General features: G+C 42.4%; 1 protein-coding gene across 2 annotated transcripts in view; it reads left to right on the forward strand.

The window, feature by feature from the left end:
- Positions 1–21,640, forward strand: part of KIAA1671 (KIAA1671 ortholog) — a 261,817-nt gene that overhangs the window by 229,222 nt on the left and 10,955 nt on the right. For both annotated transcript variants that reach the window (XM_075830747.1, XM_075830756.1), the window contains 4 exons: positions 9,088–9,313; positions 12,701–12,872; positions 20,006–20,121; positions 21,155–21,318. In XM_075830747.1, coding sequence (XP_075686862.1) covers positions 9,088–9,313; positions 12,701–12,872; positions 20,006–20,121; positions 21,155–21,318 — 678 coding nt within the window. The remainder of the gene's footprint in view (positions 1–9,087; positions 9,314–12,700; positions 12,873–20,005; positions 20,122–21,154; positions 21,319–21,640) is intronic.

Here is a 21,640-nt window from a genome sequence, read left to right on the forward strand (position 1 = left end):
TTGCGAGAAGTATTGTTCATGGCAAGGAAAACCATCGCACTTCGGTGGATGGATCAGAGACCTCCTAGGGTGACGAAATGGAAATCGTTGATCAACTCTATTATTCCATACGAGCGAGTATTATATAAGAAAAGAGGGTGTATTGGTAAATTTTATAAAATTTGGCAGATTTGGTGTGATTCACCGTGTACCCTGTATACTCCGAATAGATTTACAGACCTGAGGGACCAGTTGCTGCAACCTTGAGAAGGACGGATGTTCCATGATGGGTTACTTATAGGATTTCTATATTTTGGATGGAATAACTCAAATTGGCCTGGGAAAGTATTATGCCCGCTGGGATGTTATTATGTTATTACTGAGGGTTAACTATGCGATCTATTAGGTTATGACATGTTAAATACCACCATAGCCAATATGCATCTGTGTTCAAAATTTGTATGACTACATAAATGTGTTTATTTTCTGTTATGTACTATGGACATTTGTATTGTACAATTCTTTCAATAAAACGAGTTTAAAAAAAAAAAATGGGATCACTTTTAATTACCTCTTGCAACGTTTCAACCCTGCTCAATGGGGTCTTTTTCAAGCAATGGGGTCTTTTTGCTTGAAAAAGACCCCATTGAGCAGGGTTGAAACGTTGCAAGAGGTGATTAAAAGTGATCCCATTTTTCACTGAATTTGGAGTGCTGTCTTGTCTTTTGGAATTGTTGCTGGCTATTTGGGACACTGGTCGAGTGTCTGAACAGGAACCTGTGCACCCAATACTTCGAATTACGGTGCTGCTTCTATTTTTCTTTTCCTATATATATATAATATATATATATATATATATGCCCTATATATATATATATGCCCTATAAGTCCTAACCCTAAAGTAAACCTAAAAACGACACAAATTATTATTATTTTTTTTATATATATATTTTTTTTATATAACAGACGTAAAATAAATTCTAACGGCCCTAAACACGAACGCTAAACTAGCCCTAACCCTAAAGTAACGCTAAACTAGCACTAAACCTAAAGTAACGCTAAACTAGAACGAACGCTAAACTAGAACGAACGCTAAACTAGAACGAACGCTAAACTAGAACGAACGCTAAACTAGCGCTGACGCTAATATAGATTTTATATATTATATATATATGTATAAGAACGATTATTTTTTTTCACTTTTTCTTTCTTCACAGAACAGGACGCAGACTGATCTCTCTCTCCTCTCAGAACAACTATAATGGGAGGAGAGAGAAACACAGCCCATGTCCTGGCTGTGTTATGAAAATAACTGATCAGGGACCAGTCACAACGGTCCCTGACTGTTGCTGTGCCAGCTACCAACATAGGTAAGCTTTGCACTGCGCATGCGGGCGCCATTTTTGGGGGGGGGGATCGGACCAGGGGGGGGGTCGGACCAGGGGGGGGGGGGGATCGGACATGAAGGGGAATCGGACGGGGGGGGGATCGGACGTGGGAGGGGGGCCACACTAATTACCCGTTCTCTCTCCTCTCTAAGGAGTTATTCCATGAGAGGAGAGAGAAATGGCAACGATCTGATGCTTTACCGTGAACGCCGTGAATCGTTATAACGATTCACGGCGATCACATGACCAGAGACCACTCGTGATGGTCTCGGATCACTGCTCCGAACACTCAGCTACCTCCGGTAGCTGAGAGAACGGAGCTATGCACTGCGCATGCGTGCGCCATTTGGGGGGGGGATTGGGGGAGGGGGAGGGTCGGACGTGGGAGGATCGGACGTGGGAGGGGTGGGGGAACACTAATTACCCGTTCTCTCTCCTCTCTAAGGAGTTATTCCATGAGAGGAGAGAGAAATGGCGATGATCTGCCGCTTTAGCGTGAACGCCGTGAAATAACGATTCACGGCGATCACGTGACCAGAGACCATTCGTTATGGTCTCTGGTCGTTGCTCCGAACTCTCAGCTACCTCCGATCTTTCGTTTCGGCGCTACTTTAGGCTAAAGCGATCACGTGAAAAGGCGTCGCCTTAGCCTAAAGCCCATTAGTGAGGAACGTAAAAAGGCGTACTGTTGGTCACTAAGGGGTTAATAGGATAGTTACAGGTAAACCTACGGAAAACAATTCCCTGATCCCATAATTGGCTTTCTCTTCCCATCCCTGCTTACCACTAACACCATAGGATTGACCGTGATGGCACTGGAAAAAAAAATGTCATTACAAGTGAAGTGATGATCGGATGTGGTAAACCTGATCATTGTGACTGTTTAATACATGGCAATTATAAACGAGAGTATAGCAGTTATTCTTACTTCTTTAAAACTCCTCTTTAGGCCCTATGCACATGGCTGTATTATGGTTCTATTTTCTATGGAGCAGAAATAGGCCTCCCATTAAAGTTCATGGGGTCTATACTGTACTTCCGTATGTCTTCAATCTCATATGGGGGCATAATCTGAATTTTGCCATAATCTGAATGTGGTTTTGCTGTTCCTTACTGTTGTTTTGGCTATTTGTTTTGACTGTAGCGTTTATTCATTTTGGATTAGAATGCATAAATCAGGGGCGTAGCTAGGGGGGCAGGCGGGGCATGTGCCCCGGGCGCAACCCGGTGGTAGGGAAGGGGTGGGGGCGCCAAAGAGCAGCTGAATGCTGCTGATAGGCGCCCTGTATGTGGGACACCTGCAGCAGCTTAGGAAGAGCCAGGACATTACGGCGTTCTGACTGGGGTCTGTGACGGCCAGGGAGTGGACCAGGCCAGTCACCTGACCTCACGTCAGTGACATGAGGTCAGATGACAGGTCCGGGGACAGGTCCACTCCCGTGCTGCAGCCTCCCAGCATCTGCCTCTACTCTGTGCTCTGCCGAGAAGCAGAGAGGAAGCTCCGCCCACACACAGGCCGTCCTGACCTGTGATGCTGTCAGCAAGGCGACATGGTGAGTGTCTGTGTGTATGTGTGTGTCTCTGTGTTTGTATGTGTATATGTTACAATGTGTGTGTGTCTCTGTCGGTCTGTGTCTCTGCATGTGTTTGTCTCTTACATCTACTACATTATCTGTACTCAGAGAGTTATCACTGTGTTATCTGTGGTGTTACATAGGACTGCAGGTAACGTCTGCCACATTATCTGTACTGTGTAGCAGAGCTGAGATTCTAATTTAGCACAATGTGTTATCTGTGGTGTTACATAGGACTGCAGGCAACAGATACTACATTATCTGTACTGTGTAGCAGAGCTGAGATTGTAATTTAGCACAATGTGTTATCTGTGGTGTTACATAGGACTGCAGGCAACAGCTACTACATTATCTGTATTGTGTAGCAGAGCTGAGATTGTAATTTAGCACAATGTGTTATCTGTGGTGTTACATAGGACTGCAGGTAACGTCTGCCACATTATCTGTACTGTGTAGCAGAGCTGAGATTGTAATTTAGCACAATGTGTTATCTGTACTCGGAGTTATCACTGTTTTATCTGTGGTGTTACATAGGACTGCAGGCAACAGCTACTACATTATCTGTAATCAGAGTTATCACTGGGTTATCTGTGGTGTTACATAGGACTGCAGGTACCATCTACTACATTATCTGTGCTGTGTACATATGTGCCTGTGTGAGTGTATATATGGGTCTGTTTGTGAATGTGTCTTTGTGCTTGTATATTTGTGCCTTTTATGTATTTGTATATGTTCCTGTCTGTGTATTTATCTGCGTGTGTGTGTGTGTGTGTGTGTGTGTGTGTGTGTATATATGTGTTTGTACGTCTATATATTTACCTGTATGTATATATTCCAGAATGTGTGTATGTATATTTGCCTGTATGTCTAAATATCTGTCTCTATGTATGTACAGTATATATGTTCCAGTGTGTCCATATATGTGGTTCATTTTTGGTTTGTGTAGGGGGCGGCAATAGAGAGTCCCGCACAGGGCGCCATCCAAGCTAAGGCCGGCCCTGGCTGTCGCCGGCCCTGGCTGTCACCGACCCTAGTCAGAAGGAACTCCGCCGCTGCCTGCGCCGCATGACCTCCTCGGCTCATCTGGTAAGTCACACCAGGCAGAGCGGAGAGTGGTAGAGGTAGGCTACCGCTCACTGCTCTGTTGACAGTGTGGCGCTAAGTACAAGGGGGGGGGGGGGGAGTGTGACGCTATTTAAAAGGGGGGGAATGTGGCACTATTTAGAAGGGGGGGGGGGAGTGTGGCGCTATTTACAAAGGGGCAGCGGGCTGTGTGTGGCACTATCTACAAGGGGGGGGGAAGTGTGCTGCTATCTGCAAGGGGGGAAGCGGGCTGTGTGTGGCACTATCTACAAGGGGGGCTGTGTGTGGCGCTATCTACAGGGGGCTGTGTGTGGCGCTATCTACAGGGGGCTGTGTGTGGCACTATCTACAAGGGGGGCTGTGTGGCGCTATACAGGGGGCTGTGTGTGGCCTCTTTAATTTATTTTCTTTTAATTTATTTTTATGTTAATTACATTATTAGAACTATATCGCTTGTAAAATGTGGAAATGCTTTTATACTCGAGTTACATTAAAAAAAATTGTGAAAAAAAATTACACCTCGTTGATTGGTAGGGAAAGAAAACATGGCGAGGGGGAAGGAGATGTCGGGAAATAAGATGGGGTGGGGGGCGCCAATCTGAATCTTTGCCCCGGGTGCAGGAGAACCTAGCTACGCCTCTGCATAAATCCTACAACTTCTAATGTTTATTTGCTCTGTATGTACAGTCTGATTCAAAGCAAACATAGCTAGGCTATATGGACAAAAGTATGGAGGCACGTGACCATCACACCTATATGAACTTGTTGAACATCCTATTCCAAAACCATGGGCGTCAATATGGAGTTGGTGGTGGCCCCCTTTTGCTGCTGTAACAGCCTCCACTCTTCTGGAAAGACTTTGCTTGCCAGACAGACCCTTCAGCCAGGGCTTTTGTTAGAGGAAGCAAGGATTTCCACCTTGGGATAAACTATACCAGAGGTGTTTTGTAGTAGCTTATCTACCACTGTTCTTTAGAAAATAACATGTACATTTAGCCAACAGTTATCTTATATCTATGGCAAGATTTACGTTCTGCCATTAGGGAATACGGTTGCCATGAAGGTTTACTTGGCCTACAACAATATTTAGGTAGATGGTACGTGTCTAAGTAACATCCACATGAATGCTAGGACCCAAGGTTTCCCAGCAGAACATTGCCCGGAGCATCACATTGCCTCCGCCAGCTTGCCTTCTCCCCATAGTGCATCCTGGTTCCATCTCTTCCCCAGGTCAGCGACACACCCGGCTGTCCATGTAATGTAAAATAAAATGGGATTCATCAGACCAGCGTTAAGTTTTTCAGCAATTTTTGCTATAGTACCTCTTTGTGGGATCGGAGGAGACGGGCCAGCCTTTGCTCCACGTGCGCATCAATGAGCCTTGGGCACCCATGATCCTGTTGCCGGTTCACTGGTTATCTGCTTGCTGCCTAAAATGTCTTACCCCTTGACAGGTTACATTGTAACAAGGTAATCAATGTTATTCACTTCACCTGTCAGTGGTTTTAAAAGGAACCGGTCACTAGATGTTATGGCACTAAACCACCAGAATGTCGTTATACTTCTCAGGGTTTAGTGTCCTAAACATGCCCCTCTCAAAACTTTCTGTTTTAGCATTTTTTTCTAAAAATAAGTTAAAATACAGCCTGCGCTGTATGTAAATTACCAGAGAAGAGTCCCGAGATGAGTCCAGGTGTACTGGAGCATGTCCAGGATGTCATTGAACTCCATTCAGGATTCATCTCTGATAATTTACATACAGTGCACGCTGTATTATAACTTTTTAGAAACTATACTAAAACAGGTTTTCAGAGGGTATGTTTAGGACGCTAAACCCGAGCAGTATAATATCATACTGGTGGGTTAATGCCCTAAAATCTAGTGACCGGTGCGCTTTAATGTTTTGGTGGCTTGTTGGTACTGATTTAGTCAACTAATTTCTCAAAAGGACAGTTCTGAGGCTGGTTAAACAAACAAGAAGCAAAAAAACAGATGACGTTTAGCCCTTTTTAGCAGGCACTCGTTAAACAGCTATAACTTTTTTTTATTTGTTGGGCTAGTGACATAATTTTTGGAACGTTTTTTTTTTGTTAAGATTTCTTTATTTTTATAAACATCATCTTTTTGCTTATTTTAGAGTGTTTAGCCTTATAGTTTGAGAAATATAGTAAAAAAAAAAAGTGTGTATATATATATATATATATTTATTTTTTGCTTTTTAGCTCATTTTCTCTGGTAATATTCGTGTTACCCTAAAATAGATGTTCTATTTGTGATTGTCATTGTCTACTGTAAATATATTATGTTAATGATTGGTGTGGGAAACTTTTTTTTTGGGGGGTATTTTATGTGTCTTTGTGTATTCTTTTGGGAGAATACATTAAAAAAAATGTACACTATGCTTTTCAACTGTTACTAGGGCTGCAGTGACTATTGTCAATGTTAGGGCTATGCTGGTTCTAGTTAGACCTAGCCGCATACTCCTACTACCTGCATCCTATGGTGATCATGCCACCAGACCACCAGGTACAATAGAGTGCTGTGTACGTGAGCACAGAGAAGACAGAAGCAGTGAGAACCGCTTCTGTCTTCTCTCCAGGATCCCCGGCAGTCTCTGATGCTCAGCTAGCCAGCTTAAACTTGCACCATATGTATACTATGGTACAGACTTTATGGACCTGGACTGCCTGCCGTATATATACATCAGGAGGTTGTCATCCGGTTAAAGCATAATCCTAAAATCTTGCAGTTTTCATTCTGGCCACAGAGTGTCATAATAGACTAGCACTTCCTGTTCTGTGGAGATCACTTCTCTGCAGTCATCTCATTATCACAGGCATGATCACAATGAAAGATAACGCCTATGTTATAAAGCTGGAGGCAGTTACCACAGCATCCACTGTTGACAATTGACAATAGTTGATGGAGACAGCACCTCTCCTCCCCTTCCATGCACAATTACCTCTGCCATACCTTTCAACAATTCTGGAGTTAGTGGGACAATCCCAGATTTCAGGTGCTGTCCCAAGAGGTGGGTGTTTAAACAGAGAAAGCAGGATAAAGTCCTTGCTCGGCGTGGCACTTGGTCACCGGCCAGGACTTCATAGTGCCGTGCAGGGAAGCCAGGAGCGGTGGAGCTTGCAGGGAGTTTAGCAGCATAATTTCCCCTCTTTTCTAAATCTTTTCCCCTCTGGTGTCCTCCCTTTAGCCATGCCCCCCCCCCCCACCTCCGAGGGAGGAGAGGAGAGAACTGCTACAGAATACTCACATAAAGAAGGTCCGATTTTCCGATACCCTGTGCTGCAACCTGCGGCCTGTCCCATTGACTGAGCAGACAAGACAGTATACAGTAAGTCACTACTGTCCCCTCCTCTGGCCTGATTACATGATCTGCAGTATTGGCACAGCATCTGCCAGTAGTGCTGTAGTTGGTTTTCTATTGACTGGCAATTATGTCTCAAGCTGCCAGCCAATGGCAGGCAGGAATAACTTGAAATGTGGGATTAGTGAGCAGTGCTGGAGGGGAATCCATAATGTTGGCACTATTGATTTGGGGCATGGTATGTGGACTCTATTGTCTGGTGCAACAGTGATTGCGTTTCTTTTGACTGGGGCAAAAGTGTGTGTATCACTATTGCCTTTGGCAAAGTGTATGAGTCTAACTTCACTGGGCATGGTGTATGACTATTGGGGGGCACAGTGTATGGGGCTATTAATTTCAGGGGACACTGCATGCCTCACAACGCTCCCGGATACAATGGAACAGTTCCTCCAGGCGCAGTCCCGAAAGGCCGGTCGCATGTCCCTATTTTAACTATCGGCGTCCTCAGGAGGCTTGGCACAGGCATCCGTGATGCTGAGTGGTCTGCTCCATTTGTTGTGGAAACAGGGCTAGGTGAGTATTTTTATTTTATTTTTAGATGCACTGTATCTGTATGGGGAGTCCGTATGTGGGCATCATTGTTTGTGTGGGACACTATAGGGACATAATACTGTGTGAGGCTCTATGGGAGGCATCATACTGTGTGCAGGGCACTATGGAGGCATCCTACTGTGGGGGCACGAAGGAGGCATCTTTACTGTGAGGACAGTATTACTGTATGTCACATGAGGGCATTGTGAAAAGTGTGTGGGGCTGTTACTGTTTGTCACAAAAAGGATCGCACTATTACTGAGTGGGGGGGGGCACAAAGGGGACTGGACAGGTATTGGATGGGGTAGAGGCGTGGCTTAAGGTTAAAATAATTTGCTGCATCACATGACTAGTCCCTCTTTTACAGTCTTTGAAAGTCAAGAGGTATGCCTCTACACAGGTCACAGAACATGCCTACAACGCTCTCCCATAGAAGACAATGCGTCATTTCCAGACTATTGTTTTCTATGGTCCATGTAGCTGCTGTAAAGCATATCTCTGAATGCTGTTAACTGAGCCGAGCACCTACTCAGGCAAGATGGCCGCCCCATAATCATGTATAGGAAATAGAATTTAAAAAGTCTACAATCAGAAAATAAAAACATAATAGTAAAAAATAATTTGTTTCAATATTGGATTTTTAATTGGTAAAAAAAAAAAAGTGATACATTCCCTTTAAAGACAAATAGGAAAATTGTTATAGTAAACACTGCAGCTTCCTGCATTTATGCTGGTTCATTTTGCATAGTATATAGACTAATAACTATATTTATACTTGGATTGACTGCCCTCTGCTGTTTACTACTTGTAATTATTTTTATTTTTAGCATTCGCTACTGTGTTTGTTATTGGAAAATAGTGTGAGGCCTCATTCGAACGGCCGCAACGCTGCTGCATTTTAGTGGCCGTATTACAGGCGACAGACACCGCCTGACAGCTGTTCTGATGACCCAAAGTAATAGCATCATAGATCCCTTATGATACTGTTAATTCTATTCATTAGACTCACGGTCAGTCTGGGAATGGTGGCCGTAATAGGGACAGTAAAATGTGGCCACATTATGGCAGCTTACCTGTATAACCATTAAAAGTGAATTTATCAAATTCTAAATCAACTGTACTAAATGAACAGTTACCTTCTCTATTGCAGCATCGTGCAAGAATCATCGTCATATGATAACATCACCAGCCGCAAACCGCAGTCACACAGCCGCTTATCCTCACTATCCCACACGGAGACCGACCAGCATGATTCTATCACTGAAGCACGTGATGAAAGTCTGGATAGATCCAGCATGGACCTTGATTCCACAGACGGCACAGCAAGCACACCATCTTTTCATGAAGCCAAAGCAGTTGATTTCTCATTTATTGATGTAAGCAACATTTGTAATTAATCTAAAAAATAGATTTTTCTGAAAAGAACAACCCTTGAAAAATGTATCTAAAACCAGCAACAAGGCAGTCCAGCTTCAGAGCTGGTACTAGTCCATGTTCATTTTTAATAACTGCCGGAACTCGCCACACTTGAAGATAAGAAACACTATACTGGAAGAGGTTTATATTTCTAACGCAGCCTGCTTGTCTATACTATACACATTTGTGTTGGTTTGTTTAGCAAAAATCCTACCATGAAGCAGATAGTGACATGGCACCCCCTATATTGAAAAAGGGAGGGGTAAATGTGGCGCCTAGAGTATAACTTGACCAGTGTTGCCGGTATTAGCCACTCTCTTGTCAAATAAGAGTTAAAAAAACTTCCCAATATACATCTCTGTTGCCCTCCATACCTATTTTACTTTGATGCGTGATTTCGCCAGCCTTAACTTTACCCATAAATGTATACGGTGTTGGCATAGACCCTTCTTGAAAGGAAATCTATCATATCACTGAATATTAAGTGATCCCCGGCTCTTTACTCAATAGGTGTTATATTGATAAATGTGTAATATTTTGACCGGAGCAGGCAAAATTAAACCAGGTGAAATCCTCAACACCCAAATACAGATAATATATAGCAGTTGTTTTACTGCTCTGATGGTCATATGAAAGACCGTTCCACAGTCTAATATGTATCTTTGAAGGGTACAAAATCCTCCTGCCTATATGCAAGAAGGCAATTCCTTAGTCCAAATTGTGTGCTTTTGGATTTTCTTCAACTTGTAGTTCCACACAGGGATGCAGAGATGCTACGATCCAGGTAAACCCAGTCGAACCCCACACTATATCTCCAAAGAGGGAACAGGGAAACAAAGAGTGCAACACTTTCTGGACTAGTTCACTTCGCTTTTTATTCCATACTTACAAATAGGGAAAAGGTTTAAAACCTAGCATAATCCATAGCATATGGCACGCCGAACTCTCTATCCCTTCTGGCATATAGGCTGGGGGGGGTTTGTACCCTTCGAAGATACATATCAGAATGTGGAACGGTCTTTCGTATGACGGTCAGAGCGGTAAAACAACTGCTATATTTTATCATATCAATGGTACTGGCCTTCAATCCACATACAGTGAAGGAAATAAGTATTTGATCCCTTGCTGATTTTGTAAGTTTGCCCACTGTCAAAACATGAACAGTCTAGAATTTTTAGGCTAGGTTAATTTTACCAGTGAGAGATAGATTATATAAAAAAAACAAAAAAAACAGAAAATCACATAGTCAAAATTATATATATTTATTTGCATTGTGCACAGAGAAATAAGTATTTGATCCCTTTGGCAAACAAGACTTAATACTTGGTGGCAAAACCCTTGTTGGCAAGCACAGCAGTCAGACGTTTTTAGTAGTTGATGATGAGGTTTGCACACATGTTAGATGGAATTTTGGCCCACTCCTCTTTGCAGATCATCTGTAAATCATTAAGATTTCGAGGCTGTCGCTTGGCAACTCGGATCTTCAGCTCCCTCCATAAGTTTTCGATGGGATTAAGGTCTGGAGGCTGGCTAGGCCACTCCATGACCTTAATGTGCTTCGTTTTGAGCCACTCCTTTGTTGCCTTGGCTGTATGTTTCGGGTCATTGTCGTGCTGGAAGACCCAGCCACGAGCCATTTTTAATGTCCTGGTGGAGGCAAGGAGGTTGTCACTCAGGATTTGACGGTACATGGCTCCATCCATTCTCCCATTGATGCGGTGAAGTAGTCCTGTGCCCTTAGCAGAGAAACACCCCCAAAACATAATGTTTCCACCTCCATGCTTGACAGTGGGGACGGTGTTCTTTGGGTCATAGGCAGCATTTCTCTTCCTCCAAACACGGCGAGTTGAGTTAATGCCAAAGAGCTAAATTTTAGTCTCATCTGACCACAGCACCTTCTCCCAATCACTCTCAGAATCATCCAGATGTTCATTTGCAAACTTCAGACGGGCCTATATATGTGCCTTCTTGAGCAGGGGGACCTTGCGGGCACTGCAGGATTTTAATCCATTACGGCGCAATGTGTTACCAATGGTTTTCTTGGTGACTGTGGTCCCAGCTGCCTTGAGATCATTAACAAGTTCCCCCCCGTGTAGTTTTCGGCTGAGCTCTCACCTTCCTCAGGATCAAGGATACCCCACGAGGTGAGATTTTGCATGGAGCCCCAGATCGATGTCGATTGACAGTCATTTTGTATGTCTTCCATTTTCTTACTATTGCACCAACAGTTGTCTGCTTCTCACCCAGCGTCTTACTTATGGTTTTGTAGCCCATTCCAGCCTTGTGCAGGTCTATGATCTTGTTCCTGACATCCTTAGAAAGCTCTTTGGTCTTGCCCATGTTGTAGAGGTTAGAGTCAGACTGATTAATTGAGTCTGTGGACAGGAGTCTTTTATACAGGTGACCATGTAAGACAGCTGTCTTTAATGCAGGCACCAAGTTGATTTGGAGCGTGTAACTGTTCTGGAGGAGGCTGAACTCTTAATGGTTGGTAGGGGATCAAATACTTATTTCTCTGTGCACAATGCAAATAAATATATATCATTTTGACTGTTATTTTCTGTTTTTTTTTTTATATATAATCTATCTCTCACTGGTAAAATTAACCTAGCCTAAAAATTCTAGACTGTTCATGTCTTTGACAGTGGGCAAACTTACACAATCAGCAAGGGATCAAATACTTATTTCTCTGTGCACAATGCAAATAAATATATATAATTTTGACAATGTGATTTTATTTTATTTTTTTTATATATAATCTATCTCTCACTGGTAAAATTAACCTAGCCTAAAAATTCTAGACTTCTCATGTCTTTGACAGTGGGCAAACTTACAAAATCAGCAAGGGATCAAATACTTATTTCCTTCACTGTAGACCTTGAATTGTTACTAAGGAAATTTTAATGTCTATGGCCATCTTTAGGGTCTGTCATAAGCTAAATTATTTCTTGCCTATCTGTTCTGAAAATATGGAGTCCAATGTTCATTGGCCTAACAGAGCATGCTCTTGGGCAATGACGACATAAGTGTATGTAATCACCATTGGATCTCAAAGTTCTTTCTTTCCTGGAACTTTCCGCTTAGTCCCTGTAGCTTGTAAATTTTCTTACAATCTATACAACCAAAAATTAGATTCCTATAATTCAATTGCAGCTTACTAGTGTAAAACAAAGAATCCTCATTTAGAACAATGGTAATATTCAGCTCACATGCCCTACAATACTGATGCCTTCACAGAAAGTTCATGTCACTCCTCTTTCAAAGTTATTTTATCAGGTCTACTTTTGTTGAAATGTAAAATTACTCAGGGCAGAAATATTGCATTTGAACCTCTGTTTCATTCACAGCAAACATCAGTCTTAGATTCCACAGCACTCAAGAACAGGGTGCAGCTAAGTCGGAAGAGCCAGCGTCGGGCGCCTAGCCAATCACAGCGCAGAAGTCGACTTTTGCTGTCCAGTAGCCAACTAGCAGTGATAGAGGATACAGACAGTCCTTGGATGTTCACTGATTCCACAGGTAATTATGTGCTAGATATGGACTCTACTAGAGAATTGGAAGTGTGGATGGATTTGGAGGCTGGCAGACTGGGCATTTTTCCAGTCCCCAAGAACTAGAACTCCTAAAAGCAACCTGAGAGTTAACTGTAAAACCATTCCGCTACACTGTCCGTTGCAGTAGTTGGGAATGGTACTCATTTACACTGACGCCCTTCACGACAATAGAGAAAACTGTGCAGCTGTTTAATCACAGTCGCACAATCCTTTCTGTCTCATTCAGATGAGCGCGAGTCTCGTCCGTGTGCTGTGCGTTGAACCAATGCACAGCACACGGCCCCATTGATTTCAATGGGGCTATTCACACGAGTGGGAGTTTTCACGCAGCGAGTGTCTGTTGCGTGAAACTCACTGCATGTCCTATATTGGTGAGTTTTCACGCACCTACGCACCCACGCACCCATTAAAGTCAATGGGTGTGTGAAAACTGCGGACAGCACACAGACGCACATCCATGTGCTGTCCGTGTTTTATGCATCAATTACATTGAAATAAAAAAGTGCGTGCAAGTGCGTGAAAAACACATGCCACACGCAAAGCACACTGATGCAAAAACACAACGGACAGATTTACGTGCGTTTTTTTGCACGTGTAAATCTATCATGCTCATATGAATGTAGCCTTATTCTGCACTGATCTGTATGACCAGAGCAGGGAAGGAAAGGGAAGCTGAATGTGATTAGATTTAGACAGGATAAGTGGTGAGTAACGAGTAAAACTGCCCTTACGCATGAGGGCTGACATCTATTCCTCCTGATACTCGCATAAACATGCAAGCTCGGACGGGCATGCATGTGTGTCCAATGGCGGGTTTGGCCAACTTCTATCTGATGTGTATGGGCATTTTAATTTCTTTACTGCCCTAGACCACCCAGGACTTTACCATAACCCTTTTACTGCTCTAGACCACCGGGATCTATACCAATAACCCTTTTACTATTTAGTCATTTTATGGCGGTATTTGGGCATATTTCTTCGTATACTGTGGGAAATATATGGCACTGTTATGTTAGCAATCGAAGAAAGGAACTGCAGCACTCAAGATAATCCAAAGAAGTGTATTTGATTCATTCACCAAGCATAAAAACACTTTCCTGAATAACTGTTATGTTAGCAGTATACATTCGTATTATTTGGGTAATGTATGGAAGTATTATACATGAATTGAAAGGCAGAATTATTCTGGCACAATGGCTACATTGTATAATAATAATCTTTATTTACATCGCGCCAACATGTTGCGCAGCACTTTACAATTCAGAGGAAACTTGTACAGATAATATCAGATATTACATAGTGACAAAACTAATTTATAATTCAAACAAAAGGAGTGAGGACCCTGCTCACAAGAGCTTACAATCTATGAGGAGATAGTAAGAGAGGAGTGAGGACCCTGCTCACAAGAGCTTACAATCTATGAGGAAATAGTAAGAGATACAAGAGGAGTGAGGACCCTGCTCACAAGAGCTTACAATCTATGAGGAAATAGTAAGAGATACAAGAGGAGTGAGGACCCTGCTCACAAGAGCTTACAATCTATGAGGAAATAGTAAGAGATACAAGAGGAGTGAGGACCCGCTCACAAGAGCTTACAATCTATGAGGAAATAGTAAGAGATACAAGAGGAGTGAGGACCCTGCTCACAAGAGCTTACAATCTATGAGGAAATAGTAAGAGATGCAAGAGGAGTGAGGCACCTGCTCACAAGAGCTTACAATCTATGAGGAAATAGTAAGAGATACAAGAGGAGTGAGGACCCTGCTCACAAGATCTTACAATCTATGAGGAAATAGTAAGGGATACAAGAGGAGTGAGGACCCTGCTCACAAGAGCTTACAATCTATGAGGAAATAGTAAGAGATACAAGAGGAGTGAGGACCCTGCTCACAAGAGCTTACAATCTATGAGGAAATAGTAAGATACAAGAGGAGTGAGGACCCTGCTCACAAGAGCTTACAATCTATGAGGAAATAGGAGGAGATACAAGAGGAGTGAGGACCCTGCTCACAAGAGCTTACAATCTATGAGGAAATAGTAAGAGATACAAGAGGAGTGAGGACCCTGCTCACAAGAGCTTACAATCTATGAGGAAATAGTAAAAGATACAAGAGGAGTGAGGCCCCTGCTCACAAGAGCTTACAATCTATGAGGAAATAGTAAGAGATACAAGAGGAGCGAGGACCCTGCTCACAAGAGCTTACAATCTATGAGGAAATAGTAAGAGATACAAGAGGAGTGAGGACCCTGCTCACAAGAGCTTACAATCTATGAGGAAATAGGAGGAGATACAAGAGGAGTGAGGACCCTGCTCACAAGAGCTTACAATCTATGAGGAAATAGTAAGAGATACAAGAGGAGTGAGGACCCGCTCTCAAGAGCTTACATTCTATGAGGAAATAGGAGATACAAGGGAGTGAGGACCCTGCTCGCAAGAGCTTACAATCTATGAGGAAATAGGAGATACAAGGGAGTGAGGACCCTGCTCGCAAGAGCTGACAATCTATGAGGAAATAGTAAGAGATACAAGAGGAGTGAGGACCCGCTCTCAAGAGCTTACATTCTATGAGGAAATAGTAAGAGATACAAGAGGAGTGAGGACCCTGCTCACAAGAGCTTACAATCTATGAGGAAATAGTAAGAGATACAAGAGGAGTGAGGACCCTGCTCGCAAGAGCTTACAATCTATGAGGAAATGGGGATGAGACAAAATGTAAAAAGTGCTTGTTCAGTACAATGGTCCAGCCATTGTATCCGCATTGTAGGGAAGTGTTATTTGTGTGGCAGTTTTCTGGTATAAAATGGTTGTGATTTACAAAGTAGCTGTTTTAGTTGTTCATTGGAATAGTTTGAGTATACTTTAGTATAAGGTGTTTTATTTTTCTATCTTATTTTTCATCCTGGGATGCAAACAATTAAATCAGTAACAACCATACATTGCAATGTAGGGGTGATGGAAGATTTTTGGAATTTCTTCCACAGCAAACCTCTCTCTTAAAGAGGTTTTCCCACGGGGGACATTTATGACCTATCCACATGATATGTCTCAAATGTCAGATAGATGTGGGTCCCACCGCTGGGACCCGCACCTATCTCTAGAACGGGGCCCCTAAATCCTGTTCTACCTTTTGTGTTCCGGCTGATTTCCGACTATGAAAGAGAAAACAGCGTAGCTCGTTGAGCTACGCTATTTCCGTAAGCCCCATGGAACTGAATGGTAGTTACGGAAACAGCGTAGCTCCCATGCTACGCTTCTTCCGTAACTGCCATTCACTACTATGAGAAATGGAAACGGCGTAGCTCAGCGAGTTATGCGGTTTCCGTAACTCCCGACCGTGTAATTAGTAAGTGTCCGGGAGTCCTCGTTGGCATAAAAGCTAGAACGGGGTTTATAGGGGCCCCGTTCTAGAGATACTAACAAAAATGAAAAGGATCCTGGGTAGTTGGTGGGCGCAATACACAATAATAACTAATTGCCGTTAGGCAAAAAAGCCCTGTTTTCCAACTGCCATGAAAGATAATAAATAAATAAAGTAAATTCTTTAATGTGCTATATATAGCAATAGGACAGACCACATGAAAGTTAAAAATATCATGTGCTCCATCTAGTTGGCTAAAAAGATCAGTCAAAGGTTCTCATCCATGTGGCAAATGTTCCTTTTGCCATCTCATGCCAACAGTTAAGAATTTTACCAATCCAGTGGATGGTAAACTGTATGAGATTAAACAATTTATCAATTGCCAATCTAGTGGAGTTATATACATAGCGAAATGCCCATGTCCTAAGTTGTACGTGGGCAAGACCGTTCAGGAATTGAGGAGACGAATCTCCAAACACCGGAGTACCATCAATAATAAAGAAGATACTACTCTATCCAGGCATTTCCATAAATTTCATGGGGGTGATACTCGATTGTTGCAATTCTGGGGTGTTGTCCAGCTTAAACTGGGCCCCAGGGCGGGTAACTTAGATCGAAGACTCCTACAAGAGGAGGCACGGTGGATTCATCGGCTCGGCACCGTGACCCCGCAGGGCTTGAATGAGGGGTTCACCTTCACTGCTTTTCTCTGATGCTGTTTCTGTTTTTTATTGGAGCTCTTGATTACGTGTCCCTAATGCGCATTGTGGCTTCTCTCCTATATGTGTTTATACACATTTATTGATTAATTGATATACTAGTATAGTGTAGCCATATACCTGTTCTTGACGATGAATTATGGATACTTTAGTAAATCTCACAAGTTTCTCTCATAAAGTTTACACTATCTAGGACCACATTTTTATGGCGGCCCCCATATTCTCCCCTCTTAATTTGGAATCAATATTTGCAATTGATATCCATCTGACATTTAGTCAACCCAATGGACTTTGTAATCCCTGTATCCTATCCGCATCCGATTCCGATGCAGAGTGAAATGGAGATTTATCTACTTATGCTCCCTAATGTATTAATTGCATCATTTACTTCTCGCTCTGCCTCGGGCACTGTGATGTTTGGTTACATCTTTATTCCAGGTAAAACAAGTCCGCTGAATTCATGAATTCATACCCGACTTACTCTAAGTCTGGATATCATCTACATGCGCATGCGTCACTTTTACCGTGATCCTTGCATATGCTGTGCATTTGTCCACAAACTATTGACTCCTCAGACTATGTCCCTCATGATATGTATGTGCCCTGCGCACACTGCCGCTTCCCATTAGTCCATGCTTCCATCTCCTAATAAAGTGGAGACCATATGTTTGTCCTTATCTTGGATAAACATATAGGTCCTGCTGTATGATTAGGTTCTTTATATCATTTACCAACGGTGCTCCGTTTCCTTCATTTTAGCGAAATGAAGTCCTATCCATCTATGCATGCACAGGCGTCACTGCCTACTTTATACTTTCCACTTACACTGTAATCTTATCTTACTTTTCTCTAAGTTGTGATTTTGTATCACTGCGCATGCGTGGTCCTCAATTGTACCAGCATAGACGCTGTATAATCAGTCTATCACTATAGGACTTCTTTTGGACTACGTTTCCGATCGGCAAGTGTGCGCCTGCGCACCTCTCCATGGCTGATTGGCTCCATGAACGGCCTCCTATTGGCCCACGGATCAGCTGTGGAGGCTGGTACTCTTTCGCTCTCGGTGATTGGGAGTGTATACTGACGTACTTTGGCTTACGTCATAGACGGACTTTACAAGAGGGGAGGATTTCTCGGCGCGTCGCCATTAGCCCCATTTCCCCTGAGGACGTTACAGCAGTAACGAAACATGTCGGGGGGGCTCTTCAATTTTTAATTCCTGCTTGCTGGTTAAACTAAATCACACACTATAACCACTGACGGCTAAGTCAGCGGTCGTGGCACGTTGGTTTATAGGTGTATCACACTAGTGCATGGACAGCAGTCTTGCATACGTTTACCCGGCAATCAAGCAGTGATATTTTTAACTTTCATGTGGTCTGTCCTATTGCTATATATAGCACATTAAAGAATTTACTTTATTTATTTATTATCTTTCATGGCAGTTGGAAAACAGGGCTTTTTTGCCTAACGGCAATTAGTTATTACCGTTCTAGAGATAGGTGCGGGTCCCAGAGGTGGGACCCGCATCTATCTGACATTTACGACGTATCCTGTGGCTATATCATAAGTGTCCTTCGTGGGAAAACCCCTTTTACACGGGCCAATTATCGGACAAACGCTCATTCATAGAACACTTGTTGCCGATAATTGCCCTGTGTAAACAGGGCAGCAATCAGCAGATGAACAAGCAAACGCTCGTTCGTCTGCTGATCGTATTGTTTTAAAAAAGTAAAATATTATTGTTGTCAGCAGCACATTTCCCTGTGTAAGCAGGGAGACGTGCTGCCGACATGATGATGTATGGGGGCGAGCGATCGGAGTAACGAGTGCTCGTACCCATACATAGCTCCTTGTGAAAGGAGCAAACGAGTGCCGATCAACGTGCTGTCTCGTTGATCGGCACTCGTTTACCCGGCCCAGGACGGACTGTGTAAGAGGACCTTTACTCCACAGCACTCAATAATGTAGTCAACTACATATAGTATGTGCCTTTTTGATCTTTCACTCTAGTGCAATTGAAGTGTAGTATATATGTCTTGATCTCCGATACACATCAACATTATACCAATTGAATTTAACATCTCACTGGGAAAACCCCTTTAAAATGTATGTTCCTATTTAACATTATCTTACAGTACACATATAGAATTAATCTACTTAAAAAGGTTGAGTAACTTTGTAAATGCAGCGCTTTACTTATCTTGTACTGATCCTGAATTACATCCTGTATTATAGCATAAATCTGTATTAATAATTCTGCAAGCTTCACAGCTGAAATCTAGCATTTCTTGCTGCCTTAATGCCAGCCTAGAGATTTTTGGTAATTTGCATTCTGGGAAGTGTAGTCTTTACGCCAGGTACTATACAATCTAATGTACTAAAAATTAACTCTCCTAATGCTTGATAGGAGCTTATCCTTTTGTTCAGGATGTGGCTGCCGACAAGCTGCAGGTCTAAACTATAATACATTAGTTAACGTAAGTGCAAAATAAGTAAAGCAATGTACGGTATTTACAAAGTTACTCAACTTTTTAAATTGAGTTTTATACATACATATATAGGCTGTCAAATGGTGGGCATACCCTGTAAAAGAATGCTCTAAGCAAAACTCCTAAACGGTGTTGTATTTAGTGCAGGGTCTGAGGGGGTCTTGCACCTCCCCAGGCCCTGCACAAGGCCATACACCTTAGATAGCTGTCAACGTATCGAGCTATTCCTCCCGACCCCCACTTAGACATTTACACTCAGTAGAGCGTGCAAATATTCACAATGGGGAGAAGGGAATAAGCCGATGCCAAAACCCAACATGCCCTATCCTTCTTTCCCCTGACTTCTGCCGTCAGGGAAGAGTAGCGACACTTGCGTACACTCAATTTTTGACTGGACCCGCTGGAATCCGCAGATTCATCGAACGGATATGGACATCTTAACACAGTCTATTTGTTTTGTCTTTTACAGTATATTACTGGTTAAATATTCGAAACCTTAATTTGGTTACTTTGTGTCTGGAATTTTAGATGACAAACCTGAGAAAAAGGATGAGGTTGAAGGCGAAGAAGAAAACCCTCAAAGGTCTTCACTTCCGTCCCAGAGAATGCCAATGTTTCCTGGAATGGACCACTCCTCTCTGATGGTAAATTTCTTCGCTGTGACTAATATGTTTTTCACGGGACAGTTTGCGGACCGTGCTCCAATTATAAAGTATGGGAGCACGGTCTGTAAAATAAAAAAATAGGATATGTCCTGTTTTTTTACGGAAGGTCTCTACTGCACGGATACCTTCACGTAAATCATGTGCATGGGGCCTAACAACAATCAGAGATCTTGACAAAACGTGAGGAATTCTATTGGAAAATTGTATCACTTTAATTAAGAAAAAATAACGAGTTTGCTGAAAGTGGACAGCCCCTTTAATTCAAAATTCCCTAACAGGGTATTTGAAAAATTAGTTTTTAATTCCTTAAAAGGGCACCTACCAGAAAAAAAATAAAACCCTTTTACTGTATATAAAAAAAAATATGATTTTTTTTTTTTAAATCTTCTATGCTGAAAAATGATTGCTTGAAGTTACCGATCAGAGCCTGACACTGTCGTACTGAGATTCTGCACCTGAAAGTTTTCATTATTATAGTTATGGAACCTTGTGTGTATTCAAATCCCCAGTCACATTAATGTTTACATACATGCAATCACATTTACCATTATTTAAGCCGATTACAATGAAGACATTGATGTGGGGAATGTTAAATAACAGTTTTCACAATTTTAATGGATGTTAAATCAACTTTTATAGATATTTGCTGGTAGGTTTCTCTTTAACTTTTATCATGGCAACTCTGCTAACTACCACAATCTGTATTATTCATCGCTGTTTGTATTACTGAAATTTGAAACCACGATTTTAGTAATTGTTTTCTATTGTTTGCTTTTCTTCAAACTACGTACAATTCCAAGTAACATTTATGTACAATTCAAAATCTAGTGCAAAGGAAAAGTGAACGAGTTACCTAGAACAGCCAATCGTGTCGCTGTTTTTATTTTCCACACAGCCTTAGAATAAATGATATGTGTAACATCTGACTGGTTGCTAAAGGCAATTGTCTCACTTTTTCTCTGCAATAGTACGGTCAATGTAATATGCCATACTAATAAAGTGTTTTCAACAGGCCCAACTTCGGAAAAGGCAAGAGGCAGAAAGCAGTAGTGAATCTTCAACTCAACCTTCTTCACCTCAGGCTTCTGCTCAACCCTCAAGGTCGCCAAAATCCCCTCTTCCACAAGGAACACTGGGTATCAAACTTTTGCCAACCTCTGCGGACATACAAGACAGGTCAGCTGACCCTGCTATCTATCTATCTATCTATCTATCTATCTATCTATCTATCTATCTATCTATCTATCTATCTATCTATCTATCTATCTATCTCAATAGTTTGCAGCACTCCAGGAATTTGAATACGTGTGATGTGATTTATTCACCCATGTAGATAAATACAACGTTTTATCCATCTCTAACTGCGTTCACATCTGCGTCAGGGCTCCGTTCCGTCAAAATTTTCCATCGGAACGGAGCCCTGACTGACACAAACGGAAACCAGAGGTTTCCATTTCAATCATCATTTTAATGGGGACGGAACCGGTGGCAATGGTTT

Source organism: Rhinoderma darwinii, chromosome 1, assembly GCF_050947455.1.
Source record: "Rhinoderma darwinii isolate aRhiDar2 chromosome 1, aRhiDar2.hap1, whole genome shotgun sequence".
In the NCBI taxonomy this organism is placed as follows: Eukaryota; Metazoa; Chordata; class Amphibia; order Anura; family Rhinodermatidae; genus Rhinoderma; species Rhinoderma darwinii.